At 41.3% G+C, this 17,950-nt stretch overlaps 1 protein-coding gene across 1 annotated transcript in view; it reads right to left on the bottom strand.

Annotated features, from left to right (window-relative positions):
- The window catches only part of HUNK (hormonally up-regulated Neu-associated kinase), an 89,902-nt gene that overhangs the window by 17,338 nt on the left and 54,614 nt on the right, over positions 1–17,950 (bottom strand). Inside the window, exons 4-7 of the mRNA XM_075910712.1 lie at positions 17,712–17,847; positions 16,111–16,238; positions 7,290–7,425; positions 1,650–1,818 (exon numbers count right to left, since the gene is read on the bottom strand). Of these exons, the coding sequence (XP_075766827.1) occupies positions 1,650–1,818; positions 7,290–7,425; positions 16,111–16,238; positions 17,712–17,847 (569 nt within the window). The remainder of the gene's footprint in view (positions 1–1,649; positions 1,819–7,289; positions 7,426–16,110; positions 16,239–17,711; positions 17,848–17,950) is intronic.

Raw genomic sequence — 17,950 nt, 5'->3', positions numbered from 1 at the left:
TTCCCCATATGGGACTGCCCCAACCCCGAGCTTTCCATCCTCCAAGTGCATATTAGATAAGACAGGAGGGGATGGACTGAAGTCCCCCCCTTCCAATTCATATGGGAACACTGCTAGATGTTCCCATTCATCAAGGAACGAGAGGAAAGTGTAGTTTGCTGCATTCCTCACTCTGCCTGGGGAGTGCTGGGGGCAGACAAATCTGGATCTGCTCTAGCTGGGGGACATGCACTTCTCCCCAGATGTGCCTGCTGGAGCTGTAGCAGCCATGGAGAGGTGCTTCTCACCTGGCCCCAAGCTGCTGCAGCGAGAGAGGGCTGGGGTAGTCCTCTCTCCCCAGGACAGCCTGTATACTGAACCCTTCATCTCCAGCCCCGAGCAATGATTTAAATGAAGCATGTACATTTTCATTTTATTTTCCAAAAATAAAAAATGAATTAAGTTCCCGCTCATCTCCAGCATAGACATCTATTGATGCCAATGAGAGGTTTATGCAGAAACTGAATGAAGAGAATGCAATAGCAAGAAACTTGCATTGCAAATTGGACAGTCAGATTTTTTACCCAAGGTCATATGCAAGCCCAGTATAGTATTAATGCTTTGTGCCATGGACCAAAAAGGTTAAATATTAATCAACAAACTCCACATGCACATTATTGTATAGTACGACTTTTATCTTCAAGTTTTCACTTCAAAACAAACACACACATTTTAATGGTTATTAAACTGTCCCCACCTCTCCTGCCAAGAATCACATTCCATTAATGGATAATTTCTTAATAACAGAAGAATTGTATCTAAAAAGCATTAGCCCACCACAACTCTAGGACAAAAATAAAAGTCTTAGATAGCAAAGACTTTATTTCTGTGAGCCAAGAGTCTTCCCAGGAGCCTTTGTACAATGCCTACATTTGATAACTATGTACACACAACTGATTCTTATCTGAATCAATGTCATCTCTTTACCAGTATTATCTCTCTTTTACAGTTAATGTTATAAAAAGAGTGAATCTCAAGAGACTACACTTTACTAAGTTAGGGTATGTCTACACTACCCCGCTAGTTCGAACTAGCGGGGTAATGTATGCATACCGAACGTGCAAATGAAGCCCGGGATTTGAATTTCCCGGGCTTTATTTGCATAAGCCGGCCGGCGCCATTTTTAAATGCCGGCTTGTTCGAACCCCGTGCCGCGCGGCTACACGCGGCACGGGCTAGATAGTTCGAACTAGCAAACCATTCCGAACTATCTGTACACCTCGTTCCACTAGCAAGCCATTCCGAACTATCTGTACACCTCGTTCCACGAGGCGTACAGATAGTTCGGAATGGCTTGCTAGTTCGAACTATCTAGCCTGTGCCGCGTGTAGCCGTGCGGCACGGGGTTCGAACAAGCCAGCATTTAAAAATGGCGCCGGCCGGCTTATGCAAATAAAGCCCGGGAAATTCAAATCCCGGGCTTCATTTGCACGTTCGGTATGCATACATTACCCCGCTAGTTCGAACTAGCGGGGTAGTGTAGACATACCCTTAAAGACTCAAAATCAAGTTAGTGTGTGGGAAAAATGATGTATACTACAGCGCTCTTTTTATCCTATTATTATTATTGTTGTGGTGGTTTTAAAGAATCAGTAACAAGCAATACTCACTCGCAGGCCTGTCAAATAGCGCTCTAGTTTCTTATTAAGCAGAAAATATATGGCAAGAGTGTGGCTTGCCCTATTTGAGAGGACAGTGTTGATTACATCGCTATTCTTGTAGCCAAGCTTTTCAGTCATGTGGAGCAGCACACTTTGGCTGAGGTCTTCTAGGTGAATTCTACACAAAGAAGAGACAGAACAAATTATTCAGACAACCCTTCAGATGAGACATTTAGGATGCTTGTTAGCAACAAGGACCTCTGCAGAGTATGCACTAGAGATCTGTAGGCCTTTATGTAGCTAGCTAATGCAAACATGACTAGTCTCACATTTCTGTGAAGGTAGCTCTAGTGCAAAAAGCGGCCAAAAACTATTTCAGTGATAAATAATACCTTCTGATACTTTAACTCAGCACACCTTCTTACTCAAGGGTTTTGGGTACAGTTTTCTCTGTGGCTTTCAGCCCTGCCACCCTATGCTGTATTCCCTTTGCATCTGCCAAACTAAAAAAGGTCAAGGCTAGTTACTATTTGGATGGTAGCATGCCAGCAAACAGCTACAGTATGCGCTGCAGGAGGCGACATCGATAATTAAATAAATGACATTCTTTCCTCTGAAACAGTAGTGAACCAATGGGCCAGCATGGTGTTAAGAGACACTTCAGTGCTGCAGACAGCAGAGTTAGCTTAAGACATAAAACTCAAGGTTTTGACCACTGTAAGTCATTAAACACTGCATGACATTTTAGAGGAGAAGAGCTAAAATCCAACATTATCTACATTCAAGCTCACCTATGTTTCTGTTATTTCTATTAGATATGATACTCTTCTTCATCTGCTATTGCTAACTGTAGCATGGTGTTTCTCCTTGCATTAAGTAGCTAGCTAAAGTGTTTCATCCCATAGATGGGTGTATTTCAATAGTAGATTAAATGAGCTACAAGTAACATTTCAAGAGTAAAAAAAAAAACCCAGAGGGGTAGCCATGTTGGTCTGTATCTTTAAAAAAAAGAAGTGGTTCTGTGGCACCATAGAGACTAAAATATATAGAATCACAAAAGTTCATGATTATATTTCAATAGTAGTTTGTTAAATCTGTAATGGGGTGCCTGTACTCCAGGGCTACGTCTAGATGGCTCCATCTTGTGCAAGAGAATATGGAAATGAAACAAAGATGTGAAATATTGCCACGCCTCATTTGCATACTTAATGAGCTGCCATTTTTGCGCAAGGGGCTTTTGCACAAAAAGGAGCCAGCTACACGGCTCCTTTTTGCGCACAACCCCCCTCTTTCGCAAAAATGGCGGCACATTAAATATCCAAATGAGGCATGGCAATATTCACTGCTTCACCTCATTTGCATATTCTCTTGCACAAGAGGGGGCAGTCTAGAAGTAGCCAAGAGGAAGATTGAAGCTGCCACTGTCGATCTTCCAGGGTCCGAATTAGTGGTCAAGTTAAGACAGCTAATTCGAATTGAGATATGTCGATGCCAGTAACCTGTCCTGTTGATGCCAGTAACTCTTATTTCATGAGGAGTAAGGGAAGTCGGAGGAAGAGTGTTCTTCCTTTGACTTCCTGCAGTGTAGACAACACCAAAAGCTAAGTTAAGCTACTTCCAACTTCAGCTACGCAATTAAAGTAGCTGAGGCTGCATATCTTAATTCGACTTTGTCCCGCAGTGTAGGTGGAGAGCATTCTATAAAGGTAAGTTGTACATAAAATTTGTGTGTGCCTGCATGTGCTCTTAATAATGGATTTCTCTAAGTTGAGGAATGGAGTGCTGTAGCTTTGTGCAGTTATAACATCTTTAAGAGTGCACTGTATGGTCAAAATTTCCAAAGAGCTCATTTAGGCTTCTAAATGCACTGGCCAGACTTCCAGGTGTGCCCAGCACCCAGTTGTTCCCATTATTTTCAGAAATAATTGTTAAAAAACAGATATTCCTTGCTCCTAACAGCTATTTTAACCTTTATTTAGGTGCCTAACTAAGTACTGCTGGGTGCTTACTTTTTAAAAAATAACTGACTTGTTTTTAATATGTTCATCATTTCCCACCTCACTCCCTGCACTGTTATTTTCAATGTCTGTTACCATGAGATGGGGCTGGCCAAACCAGGACTCTATATATTATTCAAAATCTAGTCTGCTAAATATTGACTAGCAGATATTTGCCTTTTTTCATATGCTTATTAAAATTCAGTTTGAACCTAAGGACTGCTTTGGGGCTTTTTTAAAAGATGTCAATAGGCAAATTGTATCTGCTATTGTATGGTAAGTAAATCAGTCTTCTGAATAGCAAAAAGAACCCAGGCAATTGTTGTTTGAAATTTTTGTAAAATATAACATAATAGTTTGTCTTCAGAGAATTTCTTTAATAAAAGAAAGCAGGGAGAATTATTTTGTTATTTTATCTCTGTTTGACATTCTGCTTCCACCCGTTCCTCTACCAACTCCCTCTGTAAGGAGCAGTTAGTGATGCCCATAAAAAGACAGATGGGGTATGCATGAGTACAACACATTGCTTTTTGTTAGTTCCATAAAAACAGCGGTTGGGACAAGAGTGGAGATTTCTTGGTGATTAAGTGGTGGATGAGTGTATATCCTGCTCACACACTCTGGCAGGCATCCAGAGAAACTCTTTCAAAGTTGGCGTTAATGGTGTTATTCCATATTTGCACCAATTTAAATGAAAGCAAAATACTGCCCTAAACATTTACAATCAAGGGGCTTTTTCTTATCACACTATAGTATAGCAACTTGTAGATAGGTTAAGTCTGCAACCTAAGCTAGTTAAAAACAAAAAGGCACTATAGCCCAGAGGTAGAAAGGCAATACTCTATGTGACTTTAATCCTATGGAACTCTACTGACGTCAGCACAAAATGTGGGTCAAAGTAAACAGAGGTCTAATTTTCTCGTTTTTCAAACAGGCAAGTGATGAAAAAAATTGATTTTGTTCATACAGCAGAATCTCAGAGTTAGGGTTGTTCTTTCAAAAGTTTACAACTGAACATTGGCTTAATACAGCATTGAAACTTCCCTATGCAGAATTAAAATGCTGCTTTCCTTTTTCTTTTTTTTAAGTAGTTTATGTTTTACATATGACTGTATTTGCTTATTTGTTTGTTTGTCTCTGCTGCTGCCTGACTGCATACTTCAGCTTCCAAATGAAATGTGCAGTTGACCAGACAGTTCCTAACTCTGAGGTTCTAATGTAATATTTATTGTTAGGGTGATTATTTTTTTCTTCAACAAAGGGATATGTTTTTAAACTAGACTATGCAGAATACTTCCCCCCTCTTAGACGTTGGGTTTTATGCGCATGCCAGAGATTTTAAAATATATATAAGTGCATTTACAAATAGAAAAGAGTTTGAAGTGAAATTAATTTCAAGCCTTCCTTTGTGTTGTTTTTGGTGGTGATAAGACTAGGAGTGAGAGTATTAAGTTACCCACACAGCTCTCAGTTACATTTGCCTAACAGATGCCATGTTTAGTAGATTGATTAGACTCATTATGACAGTGATTTAATTAGCATAATGACTCATTCAGTTTACACTTATTTTCCCTTTCTTTAACACAAAATTTTCATATGTGCCATACTTTAATACAGTCCAATGCACCAGGATTCCTCAAATCTGCTGTGTGTGTTTTGTTTTAGCTCAATTAGACTTTGTATCAGGACAAGAATGCTGAGACAATGACTCATCTCACTCTCTGCCACATCCCTTGTAAACCAACCATTCTTATATTCTTTTTTTATATTCCATGCATGTATATAGCCAATCACTTTTCCCTGCACCACAACTCTGTGTTCCTCTGAATGCCAGTCTAATGATTCATTGTTTCACCAGATCTCTCTTATGAACTTCCTTTCCATGATAAAAGACCTCAATCTCACTCCATTTCTATCCTCCCACATTTTAAGAACTAGAAGCTGCTCTTCTCTTTGTGATTCTAGGCTTGCAATCCCTGGGCATAAGTCCATGGCTGGTGCTGAATTGTGTATTGCACAAAAGCTATTGCATGTTGACTAGTGGGTACATCCACAAAGGGGATTTAGACTCATGATTACAACACCTAACGTTTACATGTCCTGCCACATAAAAGAATCCACAGGCCGGAGGTAAGGACCCAGGCTTCCTACAGAATGCATGCAGAGAGTTATACGCTTAACAATGGGATTCACAAAAGCTACCACGCTGGGCCGCATAAGCTATCCAGTAGGAAATGCTGAGAAGAAGGATGTGGCCTAAGCCCCTCCAAAGCAGATAGGTGGGCTGGTGGGATATGCCCATCTCCACTTAGGATTGTCATCCACGATCCCTTTCCTGGAGTTAGGTGCCTAAACAAGATCTGTCTGTTCCACAAAAATAAGGAGCAGCCCCCTATAATCTTCACACAGAGTGTGAGAGAGCCAGGTTCAAATCTTGCCCTCTGCCTAATCTGGAATAAAGGCCTGAACTGGAGTTTCATAGCTCCCGGGATCTAACCACTCAGCTACAGAGTCATTCTCAGTCTGTCTGGCCCAATGAATGTTTAAGTATATTGTATAAAAATTGAACAGAGTAAGCAAGAGAGACGCCCACCCCCGAATACACTCAAGCTCACCCGGGAGGGGAAAAACCTGGGTTCAAGTCCCCATTCCATATAAGGCAGAGCAGAGATGTGAATCCAGAGTTCTCACATCCTGGGTAAACACATACATCACAAGGGACAACACAAAGAGGAGAGGAGAGGGACACACTCCAACTCCTCCTCCTTTGATTGCTTTGTGTAAGGCCCAATCTGACAGACAGCCTTTGAAAATACCTACTGTCTCAGCCAGTATGGATGAGGCATGAGCCAGACTCAGCAGCAGTTTAGCAGTGTCAGAACATAGCTGGCATTGTGCTTGCTCAACTGGTCAAAATTTAGATGCCACAGGAAGTTAGATGCTGACAGCATACACAGCCCGGGTTTTGAGGACATAAATATTGGATTTAGGTGCCTAAAGTGACATTTAAGCAACAAAGTCCCTTGGTGGATTTAGCTCTAAATGTACCAAAAATAGCATTCTTTTTTTTCCTGGCTGCATATAAACTTAGCCATGAGATCTGTCATCCACCTGAACCTGGTCATATATCTGTATCTGTTGAGGTGTTTCAGGCAAGACATCTAAGCAAGATCATATAATTCGGATCCTCTCCATAATAGTTACCATAATAATATTGTGTTTATCATACAGAATCTGAGCTGGGGTTTTAGAAAGGCAGTAACTTCCAGTGTCATAGTATCATCACTCCACTGGCAAACTAAGGGGTGCCCAAGACAGATATACAATGCACTGCATCCATTAATTCTGAGAATATCCAAGAGTCAAATAAGTATGAAGTCTTGATCCTAGATCACCATGAAGAAGTATGACATCCCTCTGCTAATTTAAGGAAGTAATTTTGAATTCTGAACTAAGAACTCTCTCAAAACTTATAGCATCTCCCATTTTTTGCAGACCCACTCCTGAAATAAGCATAGGCAGCCCTTACTAATATATGTATTCCTAGGAAAGTTCAATAGGACTTTGTTTTGTGAGTAAGGATACGCAGGATCAAATCTCCAATGTTTTAATGTGTTCTCACATTTCTAAAGTATTGTCTTCATTACAATACCTGTTTGGATAGGTGACATTATGTGGTGCTTTTCCAGGGTAATTCTCATTAAGCCAACGATTTGCTAAAGCTTGCTGGATGTTTGGTCTCTTTCCAGGATCTGGCTCTAGCAGAGCCTGTAGAAAGTTTATGGCCGCTGTGGATATATTAAGAAAAGACAATAGCTGTGTCACATGCTTTACAACTTAACTTAGCAACTGAGTTACTATGGTAAGTAACCTTACCAAAAATATACTGCAAGCAATGGTTTTCTTTATGATGTGCTCTAACATCCCCAAGAAAATTATCTGATAAGAAGTTAATCCATATGTAAAATAAGTAATGTTTTATAGAGTCATAAATGACAAGAAGGAAATTATTTGTGTGCTTTGACAGGAACCTTCATGATTCCAGAAAAAAATTGCAGCATGATGAAAGGCATTTTTTCCAAATTAGACACAGACCCTGACCCTAGTCAGATAATGTTATTCTAAACAGGAGGATCACAACATGGAACTGATCTGATTTTATATTAGAAAGCGGGGAGGGGACTCTTTGATACAAATCTAATCTAGACACTTCCCTATGCAACATATTTCAATAGCACATTATCTGAGACAAACAGTAATAGATAAGAACACATGCCCATTGAAGACATCTGGAATTTTACTTGTCTAGAGATTTGGACCGATATTAAACATAATGAGAGAACACAGGCCCAATTCAGTAAAACACTTAAGCACATACTTAAGTCCTATTTATTTCAATGGAACCTAAGCACATCCTTTAAGTGCTTTCCTGAATCAGGGCCTTGATGTTGCAATGATTCTTCATTATTTAAACACTCCCTCTCAAACAACCTAACCTTATACATCCTTTCAGAAATTCAGCAGAAGCAGAATGTTAGAGGCCCAAGGTCCAATCCCAAACAGAACTTCATGGCTCTGTTTGAGAGGCTCAGCAGCCTCAGCTCCTAATAGCCTCCAAACAATGCCAGTCCTAGGTATCTTGCAGCATCAGGCCCAGGGGACCAAATTTGTTTCTCATTTAAAATGGTACATCCCTGCCAAAATCAATGATAGGGGTCTTTGACCCAATTAAAATAGAGCAGTAAACTTATTAAACTTTCTGTTTTCAGATGTGAACCCCTGTACTTCCATTGACTGCAACAGAATTGCAAGGGGGTATCTTAGAGCAGAACTGGGCTTACGTTTTGACTCCATTCCTTTCGAGTTTTTCATAAAGTGCTTTACAACATTCATTGACATTATGCCTCTGAGGTGGTTAGTTATAAGGAGAGATACCGTGTCTCACCCATGGCAAACAGGAAGTCAGTATCTGAGCTGGCAACTTATCTCAGTTTTGACTAGTTCTATATTTTAATCTCCAAACCATCCTGGCCAAATCCTGCTTTCTGCTTGTGCAATCCTACGGACTTAAATATGCCCTCTGCAATTCTTCATGGATCAGACACAGAAACCTAATATTGGAGATTTTTGTTAAGGTTTTATAGATGGGATCACGCAAATGCTTGCAGACAGCCTCACGTACACAGAAATTAGACACATCGTATGCACCATAAAAGCCACCAAACGTAATGATTTGGCTGGCATTCAAGGGCTACCTATTAAGGAAAAAATAGTGTGCTGAGCTGCCAAGAATTCTGGATGAATTACACAGCAAATACCAAAAACAATGTACTCTCTTCTTGCTTGTAGACCTGTAATCTTGACTCCATAGATACTTCCCATGTGTTTGATGTCATTTTTTGTCTTTCGCTACTGAATCCATCTTTGAACTAGAACAGCAACAACATAGCCTCTTCACTTTTATCCAGAAATGCTCTACATGGAAAGCCATTTACACAGTAATCAATAGGCATCTTTGGGTCCAGAAACATAAAAGATAAGCTTCTTTATTCCTGTACCCTCCCAGGCGTAAGGAAAGCAGCATGTTTGCTCTCTAGCACAGAATGTAACAATCTGAAATGGGCATAAATGTTAACCAAAGATAAAGTGCACTTGTATTTAAAAGTCTGCAGTGTGCTCTTATCTGCCCCTTCCTTAAGTACATCATTGGTCCTTTAAGCATGCTCAGCTCAGGAAGTTAACATGAAGAATGATCTACGTGGGGGTCAGAAAGAGGAAATGTGTGGCTATGTTCTAGAGCAGATCACTAGATAAAGTCTGATGGAAGTGGGAAATTTCTGTCATATTTATGACCATGGTTACCAGGGACTTTCCTGACTTAGAATTGCTACCGAGTGGGTGTAGAAATTTAAATATTCCTGGGCCAGAGCAGGAGACATGAGGTATTTGGGAGGATAGCAATAAGTCATTCAGAACTGACTAGAACCAACCCATATTAATGAAGAATCCAGAAAGAAAACAGGAACCCCAGCTACTGAACAACTGGCACCTAAGGGCAGGAAGCTCCAGAAGGTGGAAGATGTGACCTCAGCAGGGCTCTCCAGGTCATTGTTCCAAAAGGGGATTGTTTCAAAAGATGTCAGATGGCGGTGTTAAGTGCTGAGTGATCAGAGACCCAGGAAGCTCTCACCTGGGACTGCGAGAGAAGGGACAAAGACAGAGAAAAGAAATCTTGATGGTTACTATAGCAGGGTGGCTCAAGGGAGCACTGGGCCGGCTATAGTTTTAACCTTTGCTTTTCTATGACAGCCCAAGGACTTCCCCATGCTGCATTCCTGTTGACTGATAAACCCTACTGTTTTGAAAAAGCTGTGTGATGTCACTGACAGGGGTGCTTTGATCCCTGAAGAAGGGAAAGCCTCTGGACAGGAATCTATTCCAGGTGGACTTGCTGGGAAGAGCTCACAGTGAAAAGAGAAAGTGTTGGAGCCCAGTGGCTAAGTCTTAGGGTACAGCTAGACTACAAGTTTTTGTCAGAAAATGGTACATTAAATGCGCTCTGCATTTTGCGTACCTTTTTCCAATTCTTTTGTCAGAAGAGGCTTTTCAAACATTTGGCCTGTCTAGAGTGGGTCAAATGTCAGAAACTCCCCCCTCTTTAGGAAGCCCCCTTCTTTCTCGTAGAATGAGGAATTCAGAGTCTTCCGAAAGAGCGCATTTGCTCTTCCGCAAAAAAAAGCGGAAGAGCAAACGCGTTCCATGGATGCAGCGGAGTTTTTTCAGGATATCTACGGTATCCCGAACCTCTCCCTCCTCCCCGCCACAGTCTAGCCGTAGCCTAAGAGCCATTGAGGCCATGTGGCCTACACATAAGCAACAGTGCCCCAACCCCATTTCAGGATCTAGCACATTGAAGGGAGACTGTTTAAAAGCTGAGGCATAGCACAAACCCTGTGGATTCGTGGCACAAGGAAGGGAGAGTGGTCTGATATAAATCAGGACTAAATTCTATACGTGATGAGCCCTACCGACTTGAGGAATCTTTGCGTTCAACATCCTACAGAATCCAAGTAATCTGCTGGACAGGGCCCTGAGAGACTATCCAGTTTAAGACAGGCCTACAGCCATGAAGTTTACATTTGGTAGAACAGAGAAAAATATGATTATGCAGTTACCAGGTCACCTATACGTGAACTGCATTTTTGTTATTTCTATCTTCATAAATCATTAGCTAATGTGCTGTTTTAGCTCAGATCTCTCCTGACTTTTCCATATTTTCATATAATAATGTTCCAGGAATAGTAGGGAAGAACTTTAAACAAGTCCTTAAATCTTTTGGAACTTGATATTATGGCAGTTCCATGGGCACCCTACAAGCCACACGTCACGTTTCTTAGGTAAAGAATTCTCTGTTATCGAGAACAACAAATCCATTCAGCTTCCTCTTCAGCCCAACGGCTGTGATGGACAGGCTTCGCTTGTGGCAAAAATCATTCCACTGTAAAGACGAGATGCACTTGTCTCTACCTGAGCCCCCAATCCCTATGCACTAGTGCTGATGCTCTTGGCCTCTCTTTGCCCTCTGCTCCAGTTGTGGGCTTTCATCTGCAAGACTTCCAGCTGATGGGAGTCTTCCAATGGGAAGTCTCTCTGAAGAAGTCCTGCTGCAGTACAGAAGGGCACAGAGGGTATGTCTATACTGCAGCTGGGATTGTACCTCCCAGCCCCGGCAGGCAGACTTGTGCTAATGCCACTCGAGCGAGCATGCTAAAAATAGCAACATGGATGGATGTTGCAGCATGGACAGTCGCTCAGGTTAGCCACCCAATTCCAAGCCCCCTGATCCCGTAGACCTGAGTGTAAAGTGCTAGCCCGAGATGCCACGTAGGCCACAATGTCCACACTGTCATTTTTATGGTATGTCTAGACTACATGCCTCTGGCGACAAGTCATGTAGCACATTTCACGAGGCATAAGGGATTGGTCAGCAAAGGCTTCCCCAGCCGACTGATCCAGATCAGCTGATCGTCGGCACAGCGCGGCGGCCATGTTTATTTTAATGAAGAGGGGATTATTAAAATCCCTGCTTCTTTGTCTATGCCGGGTAGCCTAATCTACATGCCTCTGTCGCCAGAGGCATGTAGTCTAGACATACCGTTAGTGTGCCAGCTTGAGTTTGCCTGAGCCTGTCTACCCAGACTGCAATGCTCAGTCCCAACTGTATTATAAATGTACAAAGAGAGAGATTCCTAGCACTGGGAGCAGCAATAGCATAAGAAGCAGAACCCCTTAGCTAAAACACAGGCGATTTTTTAAGGTAAGTTTAATAGTCTCTTAACTAAAAAAACAAAAATGGGCATAGCAATTCAGTTTTTGTCCCAAACACTTATGGGCTCCTCCTGAACACTTTCTGGCTCCCCAAGACTACGTCTACACTGCCAGCTTTTGCCAGCAGAGAGTATGCAAATGAAGCGCTGATTAGCATTTTGTCACACTTCATTTGCATAATCTATTCAAGCCATTTTTTATCTGAAGAAGTGGGTCTGCCCCACAAAAGCTCATCACCTAATAAACCATCTTGTTAGCCTTTAAAGTGCTACATGACTTTTTTGTTTTTGTTTTACCAAGATCAGACTAACAAGGCTATTTCTCTGTTACTTTTAGAAGGAACATTGAACATCAACTTCAAATTCTGGCCCATGGTTTCCATATAGTTGGTTTGAGTGCTCAGGGTCACTGAAAATTTTCACCTTTGGGTAGAAGATTTGTTATTCCTTTGAGTGGCTACTTGTTTGAGGTAACTGACTTTGTGAAATTATATACTGACACAGCATATGCTGCACAGTTAAAGAATTTTCTGCAAATAATTTCTCCTCAAACCTCTATATGTATCAGAAAAATACAGTAAACAGTTACACGGCTAAAAGAAAAGGGTGGTCTACCTAAAGAGTTAACAAATGCAAAAATTTGCCAAGCAGAGGAAAAGAATAGCTGTTGCCTATTGACCCAAGGCCTAAAAGTGACAAGAACAAATGTCATCTTAAATCACAGTTTGCCAAACCAGTGAATGTGCAAGTCCACTGCCTTAAATCAAGAACTGAGGCATACTTTTATGTTCAGTAGGGTAAAGGCTAACAGCTTTAAGTCTGTTCCATTAATCTTCTTTCTCTGAAAGCTCACAGTAACTACTGTAACTCCCACTGGATACATAAAATGTTACTTTTGCTGTAGTGCATAATATCAGATAGCTACAAATTACACAAAGATGCATTTTTTGGAAGAATTCTAATCTTTACAATAAAAATGAGTAATAGACAAAGCCCCCTAGTCCGAGAACACTAGAAACTACCCGGTAAGAAATAGACCTGCAATGGCGGAAACCTCTCTGAATACTAGGTGTGTACAGTATTTGTGTAAACCACATACCTTACTGGGTGTAGTTCATGTCCCATGTAGTGGCACTTAGACTACGTACAGAGAGAAAGACTGATGTTGCTCTAGCTGAGAGCAGAGTGGCCTTTTAGCTCAAGCAGTAGATAGAGGCTCATGCACTAAGCTGCAGAGGTCACACAATCGGTTCTGCCTGTTGGCGTTACATTACTACCAAATCCTGAGGTCAATAAGGGTACGTCTACACTCTACACTTATTTCAGAATAAGCTATTCTGGAAGAAATACTCCAAAATAGCTTATTTCAAAATAGTGTGTCTACACTGCAGGGAAACCTCAAAATTAGTCCATGCCAGGCTACCCTAATGTGGACGTGCTTCCTTGATTTAGAGCCCCATGAAGTATTAAGGAGTAATTACTTTGAATGGCTTTGGGGAGGAACTATTTCAAAGTAGCAGCAGTGGAGTGTCCATACTACAGCTATTTCAAAATAGCTATTTCAGAATAGGTGTTATTCTTCGTGGAATGAGATTTACAGAAATCGGAATAAGCTATCCATTATTTTGAATTTATTTAGAAATAACAGAATTGCTGTGTAGATGCTCGCGTTGTTATTTAGGAATAACGCTGCTGTGTAGACACACCCTAAGGCTATGTCTACACTCGCGGCTTCTTGCGTGAGTAATATGCAAATGAGGCTAAGCGTGGAATATTGCTGAGCCTCATTTGCATACCTAACGAGCCATCGTTTTTTTCAGAAGAGGCTCTTGCACAAGAAGGAGTGTCTACACTGCCCCTTCTTGCGCAAAAAAACCCTCTTGCGCAATGCTGTTACACCTATTACTTAGCCTCATTTGCATATTACTCGCACAAGAAGCCGCAAGTATAGACATAGCCTAAGAGTTTGCCTTTGTCTTCAAGAGGATCAAGATTTGGGACCTCATTGAGTACAATATGAAGCAGTAATTATAATCTTACTTACAATACAACTTATCCATTGGAGCTTTAGAAAGTGGACTAGGATATAAAAATAGCAATTTGTTGCAACACAATACTACCAGGAAGACTCTGGAATGGAAATAGCAAAGGCTCTGATTGTACCAGATATCTACTGAGCCTTGGAGCATCCCAGGTCACTCATAAAACACTAGCACATAAATTTCCAGTAGAAAAGGATTGCCTCATGCAGGTACCAGATGACCAAGGAGCAATGCTGACATACTCTAAAGGGAGCCTTCTTTAGTTTCCCTAAGTCAGAAGACAGAGGCTGGGATTCAGGGCCAGGAAAGCCTGGATGGAAGGGATTTAATAGTAAATACCAGCAATAATGTTTACCACTTCTGCAAACGTACAATAACTAGAGGGATTCTTGGGGCTCTTTTAGGTGCACAGAAATCTCTATGGGAGAAAAACAATTTTACAATAAATTAGGGGGCTGCACTCCCTCTGCTCGCTATGCTCGTCAACCCCCCTCTCTCTGGGGGTAGGCAGCCCCAGCTCTTCCCCTGGCTGCCAGGGTGAGGGGGGCTGGCCCGAGGCTGCATCAGCCCTGGCTCTCTCCTCCTGGCTGCTGGTGGGGGAGGAGGGGGCCTGAGGCCATGGTGCACCAGACCCAGCTCTCTCTCCTGAGCACTGGGGAGAAGGAAGCAGGGAGGGAGGAGGCAGGCAGGAGGCAGTGATGTCATGATGTCACTGTTTTTTTGAATATAGACAGAGATTTCTATTATGAATGGGAAGTAAGGATTTGTCTACAACTGAAATGATACAGCTGCACTGATGTAGTGCTTCCATGAAGACACTATCTGTCCTGATGGGAGGAATTCTCCCATGGAGGTAGGTAGTTTACCTCCCTGAGAAGTGTAGATTTTTCACATGCCTGAACAATGCAGTGATACTGACCTAATTTCCTAGTGCAGACCAAGCCTAAGTGAAATTCATGTAAACACCTGTAGGAGGCACTGTTCACCATTTTCCTGTCCCAGTCACCATTTTCCATCTTCTGAGTCCCTCCAATAACTGCACACATTCCATAGTCCCTCTTTCCAGGCTGCAGCATCAGACACCAATGCCTGATCAACAACTGATCCCCACTCAGGATTCCCCAACTGCACATCCCTACACTCCACCCGCTACCCAGTAACAATCCAGTACTACCTCCTCCCCTCAGTACTGTCATGTTTCTCCCTACTGAGCCTTAACTATCCTAACTCCCACAAACAGAGTGCTGATCCCACAATTTACAACGCAACATTCCCAACCCCCACCATAACATTCCCACATCGAGCAACTCCCTCCGTCCTCCACTTTGTCCCTTGACTAGCAAATATGGACAGTTCCTGATAAAAAATATATAAAATGATAACTGATACAGAGAAGGCAGGTCAGGAGCACCTGCTCCTCCTCTCTGATATCTCAAGAACAAGGGGAACATTCAATGAAATTTGAAGGCTATTAACGCAGAACTGATAAAAATGAAATATTTTTTCATGGCATATTTAGATTGTGGAACTCTCTGTCACAGAAGGTTGAAAAAATTTAATTTGTTTTAAAATACATTTGTGTTTTGAGAATTAGAAGAAAGACCAAACTCTGACCAGGCAAATAAAACCTAAATGAAAAAACCCCAGGGTTTTTGACACATGCTGACACAATTTGTATTGAAGTTCAGCAATGATTCCGTTGCAAATGTCAGGGTGTATTATGGGAACAATTATTATTAATAATCATCATCCTATAATTAATAATAATCTTGTAAGATAATTCAGCTGAATCATTTCCAAATGAAAAATAGACAAGGAAACACACGAGGCAAAACAAGAACACCATACATTCCCCTTCAGAATACTGGAGCATGCTCATACTTCAGATTCATTACTACATTGTCCCTCCCTATCTTGTGTTCAAAAAACAAAGCTTTATGGTATTGTGACATATGCAGGTCTTTCTTAAACTATCATGAAAAAAAGACCTACATTCTTCCATAGTTAACACGTTATGCTATTGCAAAATCTTGAAGTCCACCATTAAATGTAATGGTTCTTCCTGAATGAACGTGATAAGAGTTGGGGATGCTGTGTTGCTTACCTGTGGAGAGTTGGGCAGGGAAGGGATTCATTTCTTTGTCCACCATTTTCTGGTACAAAGCTCTCAGACTGAATGGCTCCACAGTGAAAGGTAAAGTCCCAGTCAACATTGCATACATATTCACTCCACTGAAAAGAAAAGCAGAGAAGAAACAATTAAGGAACTAAAGGTTTACATAAGGAGTGTGGCAAGGCATGCAGAAAAGCATAGACTTAGTATGTAAAAATAATGTGCAACTTTCATTTCTCTGGGGTCTGTAGAACTTTTGCACTACCGCTGCTCTGCATGTGGCATGCCCACTGATGTCAGTGGGAGGTTCACATAAAGGTCCCGATCCAGAATGCTGCCAGTGGAAAGACTCCCATTGACTCCGGTAGACTTTGGATCAAGCCCATAAAAGCAGCTATATAACAAGAGCTGAACAATTCTTGGTATTCATTCCCCAAAACTTGGTTTACTGATGAAAACTCGGTTATGTTTCTTCTATTTCTCCTTACTCCTAAAAGATCCTTTAAACTGACTTATCTTTGAGAATTTACATTTTGCTGGCTCTCTTAAGCTTTGTCTACACTCAACAGTTTAAAGCAGCAGCACTGTAAACTGAAAGTGTGGTCACACCATGACCTCTGGAAGAGAGATCTCCCAATGCTCCTTGTAAACCACCTTCATGAGAGGAATAGTTAATAGCACTGGAAGTCACGCTCCCAATACTATAGCTGCACTGGTGCTTTACATCTCTGTAACTTGCTGTTCTGAGGGGAAGGAAGGAGTTTCACACCCTGAGCCAGAAAGTTACAGCACTGCAAAGTCTAAATAACTTATGTGCAAAGCACAGAAATGAAGTCAGTGTATTATAAAGGTGTTATACTCCATAGCAATAATGTGGTCAGATACAGGAAAGCCTAGGAGCTAATTATATTTGTTCTTAAATAAAAAAAAAATTAGCATAGAATATTTTTGCTGGTAAGGGTTATGGTTTAAGAGAATGGAAGCTTTCTAAGTGTCTGCATTCCAGTCACAGTAAGAGCGCCTGCATTCCACAATGCTGGTAACGACATCCCTGATGTGGACGGATGTACCTCAGCAGGAGTGAGATATTAAGTGGCTGCATGATAGTTTAGCTCTGGATCTCCTCAGACCAGAGACTATAAGTTAGGCTCCAATACGTAAAGCTCTAAAAAGTGGTTAGTTGTCAAAAGATATGACTGGATCAAAATTCTCTTTTTACTTTATACAGTGGACTGGGTAGCTTCCAGCCTTCATGCCAGAGCTGACTATATATAGTATAGAAATTTAGTGGAAGAGTTTGGAGAGCCTTCGGTATAAAAGGAATCTACATACAGTAGATTCTATGCCCTTCCGTGTAGAAACCATACCTTCCTCTGTATTTGTAAAATTCTTAGCACATTTTCAGCTCCTCCAAATCTAAATAATGCAAGTCCGATTTTCTAATCCAGGCTTCCCCCCGTGCCATAATGCAGTGGGCCATGCCACTCCTAGAAAGTTTGATTGATCACAGTAACCAAACGCTTTAATGTCTATGAGCTATGGTAAAAAAAAATAAAAATAAGAAATTAGCTGTTACAAGCTAAATAACTCACATGGACCAAACGTCTATTTTGGGACCATATTTTTTCCTTGCAAGAAGTTCTGGTGCTGCATAGGCGGGGCTGCCACATTGTGTGCTGAATGGATCAGAGTAACCCATGATACCTGCACAGTTGCTCAAGCCAAAGTCTGTGAAAATAAAATAAATAATAAATACATACACAAATGCACTGAAACATTAAACAGCTATAGTTTTCTTAAAGACACATGCAATCTACTGCCATAATAAATC

This window comes from Pelodiscus sinensis, chromosome 1, assembly GCF_049634645.1.
Source record: "Pelodiscus sinensis isolate JC-2024 chromosome 1, ASM4963464v1, whole genome shotgun sequence".
NCBI lineage: Eukaryota > Metazoa > Chordata > Testudines > Trionychidae > Pelodiscus > Pelodiscus sinensis.
The sequence above is the reverse complement of the archived record's forward strand: the minus strand, read 5'-3'. Positions and strand labels throughout refer to the sequence as shown.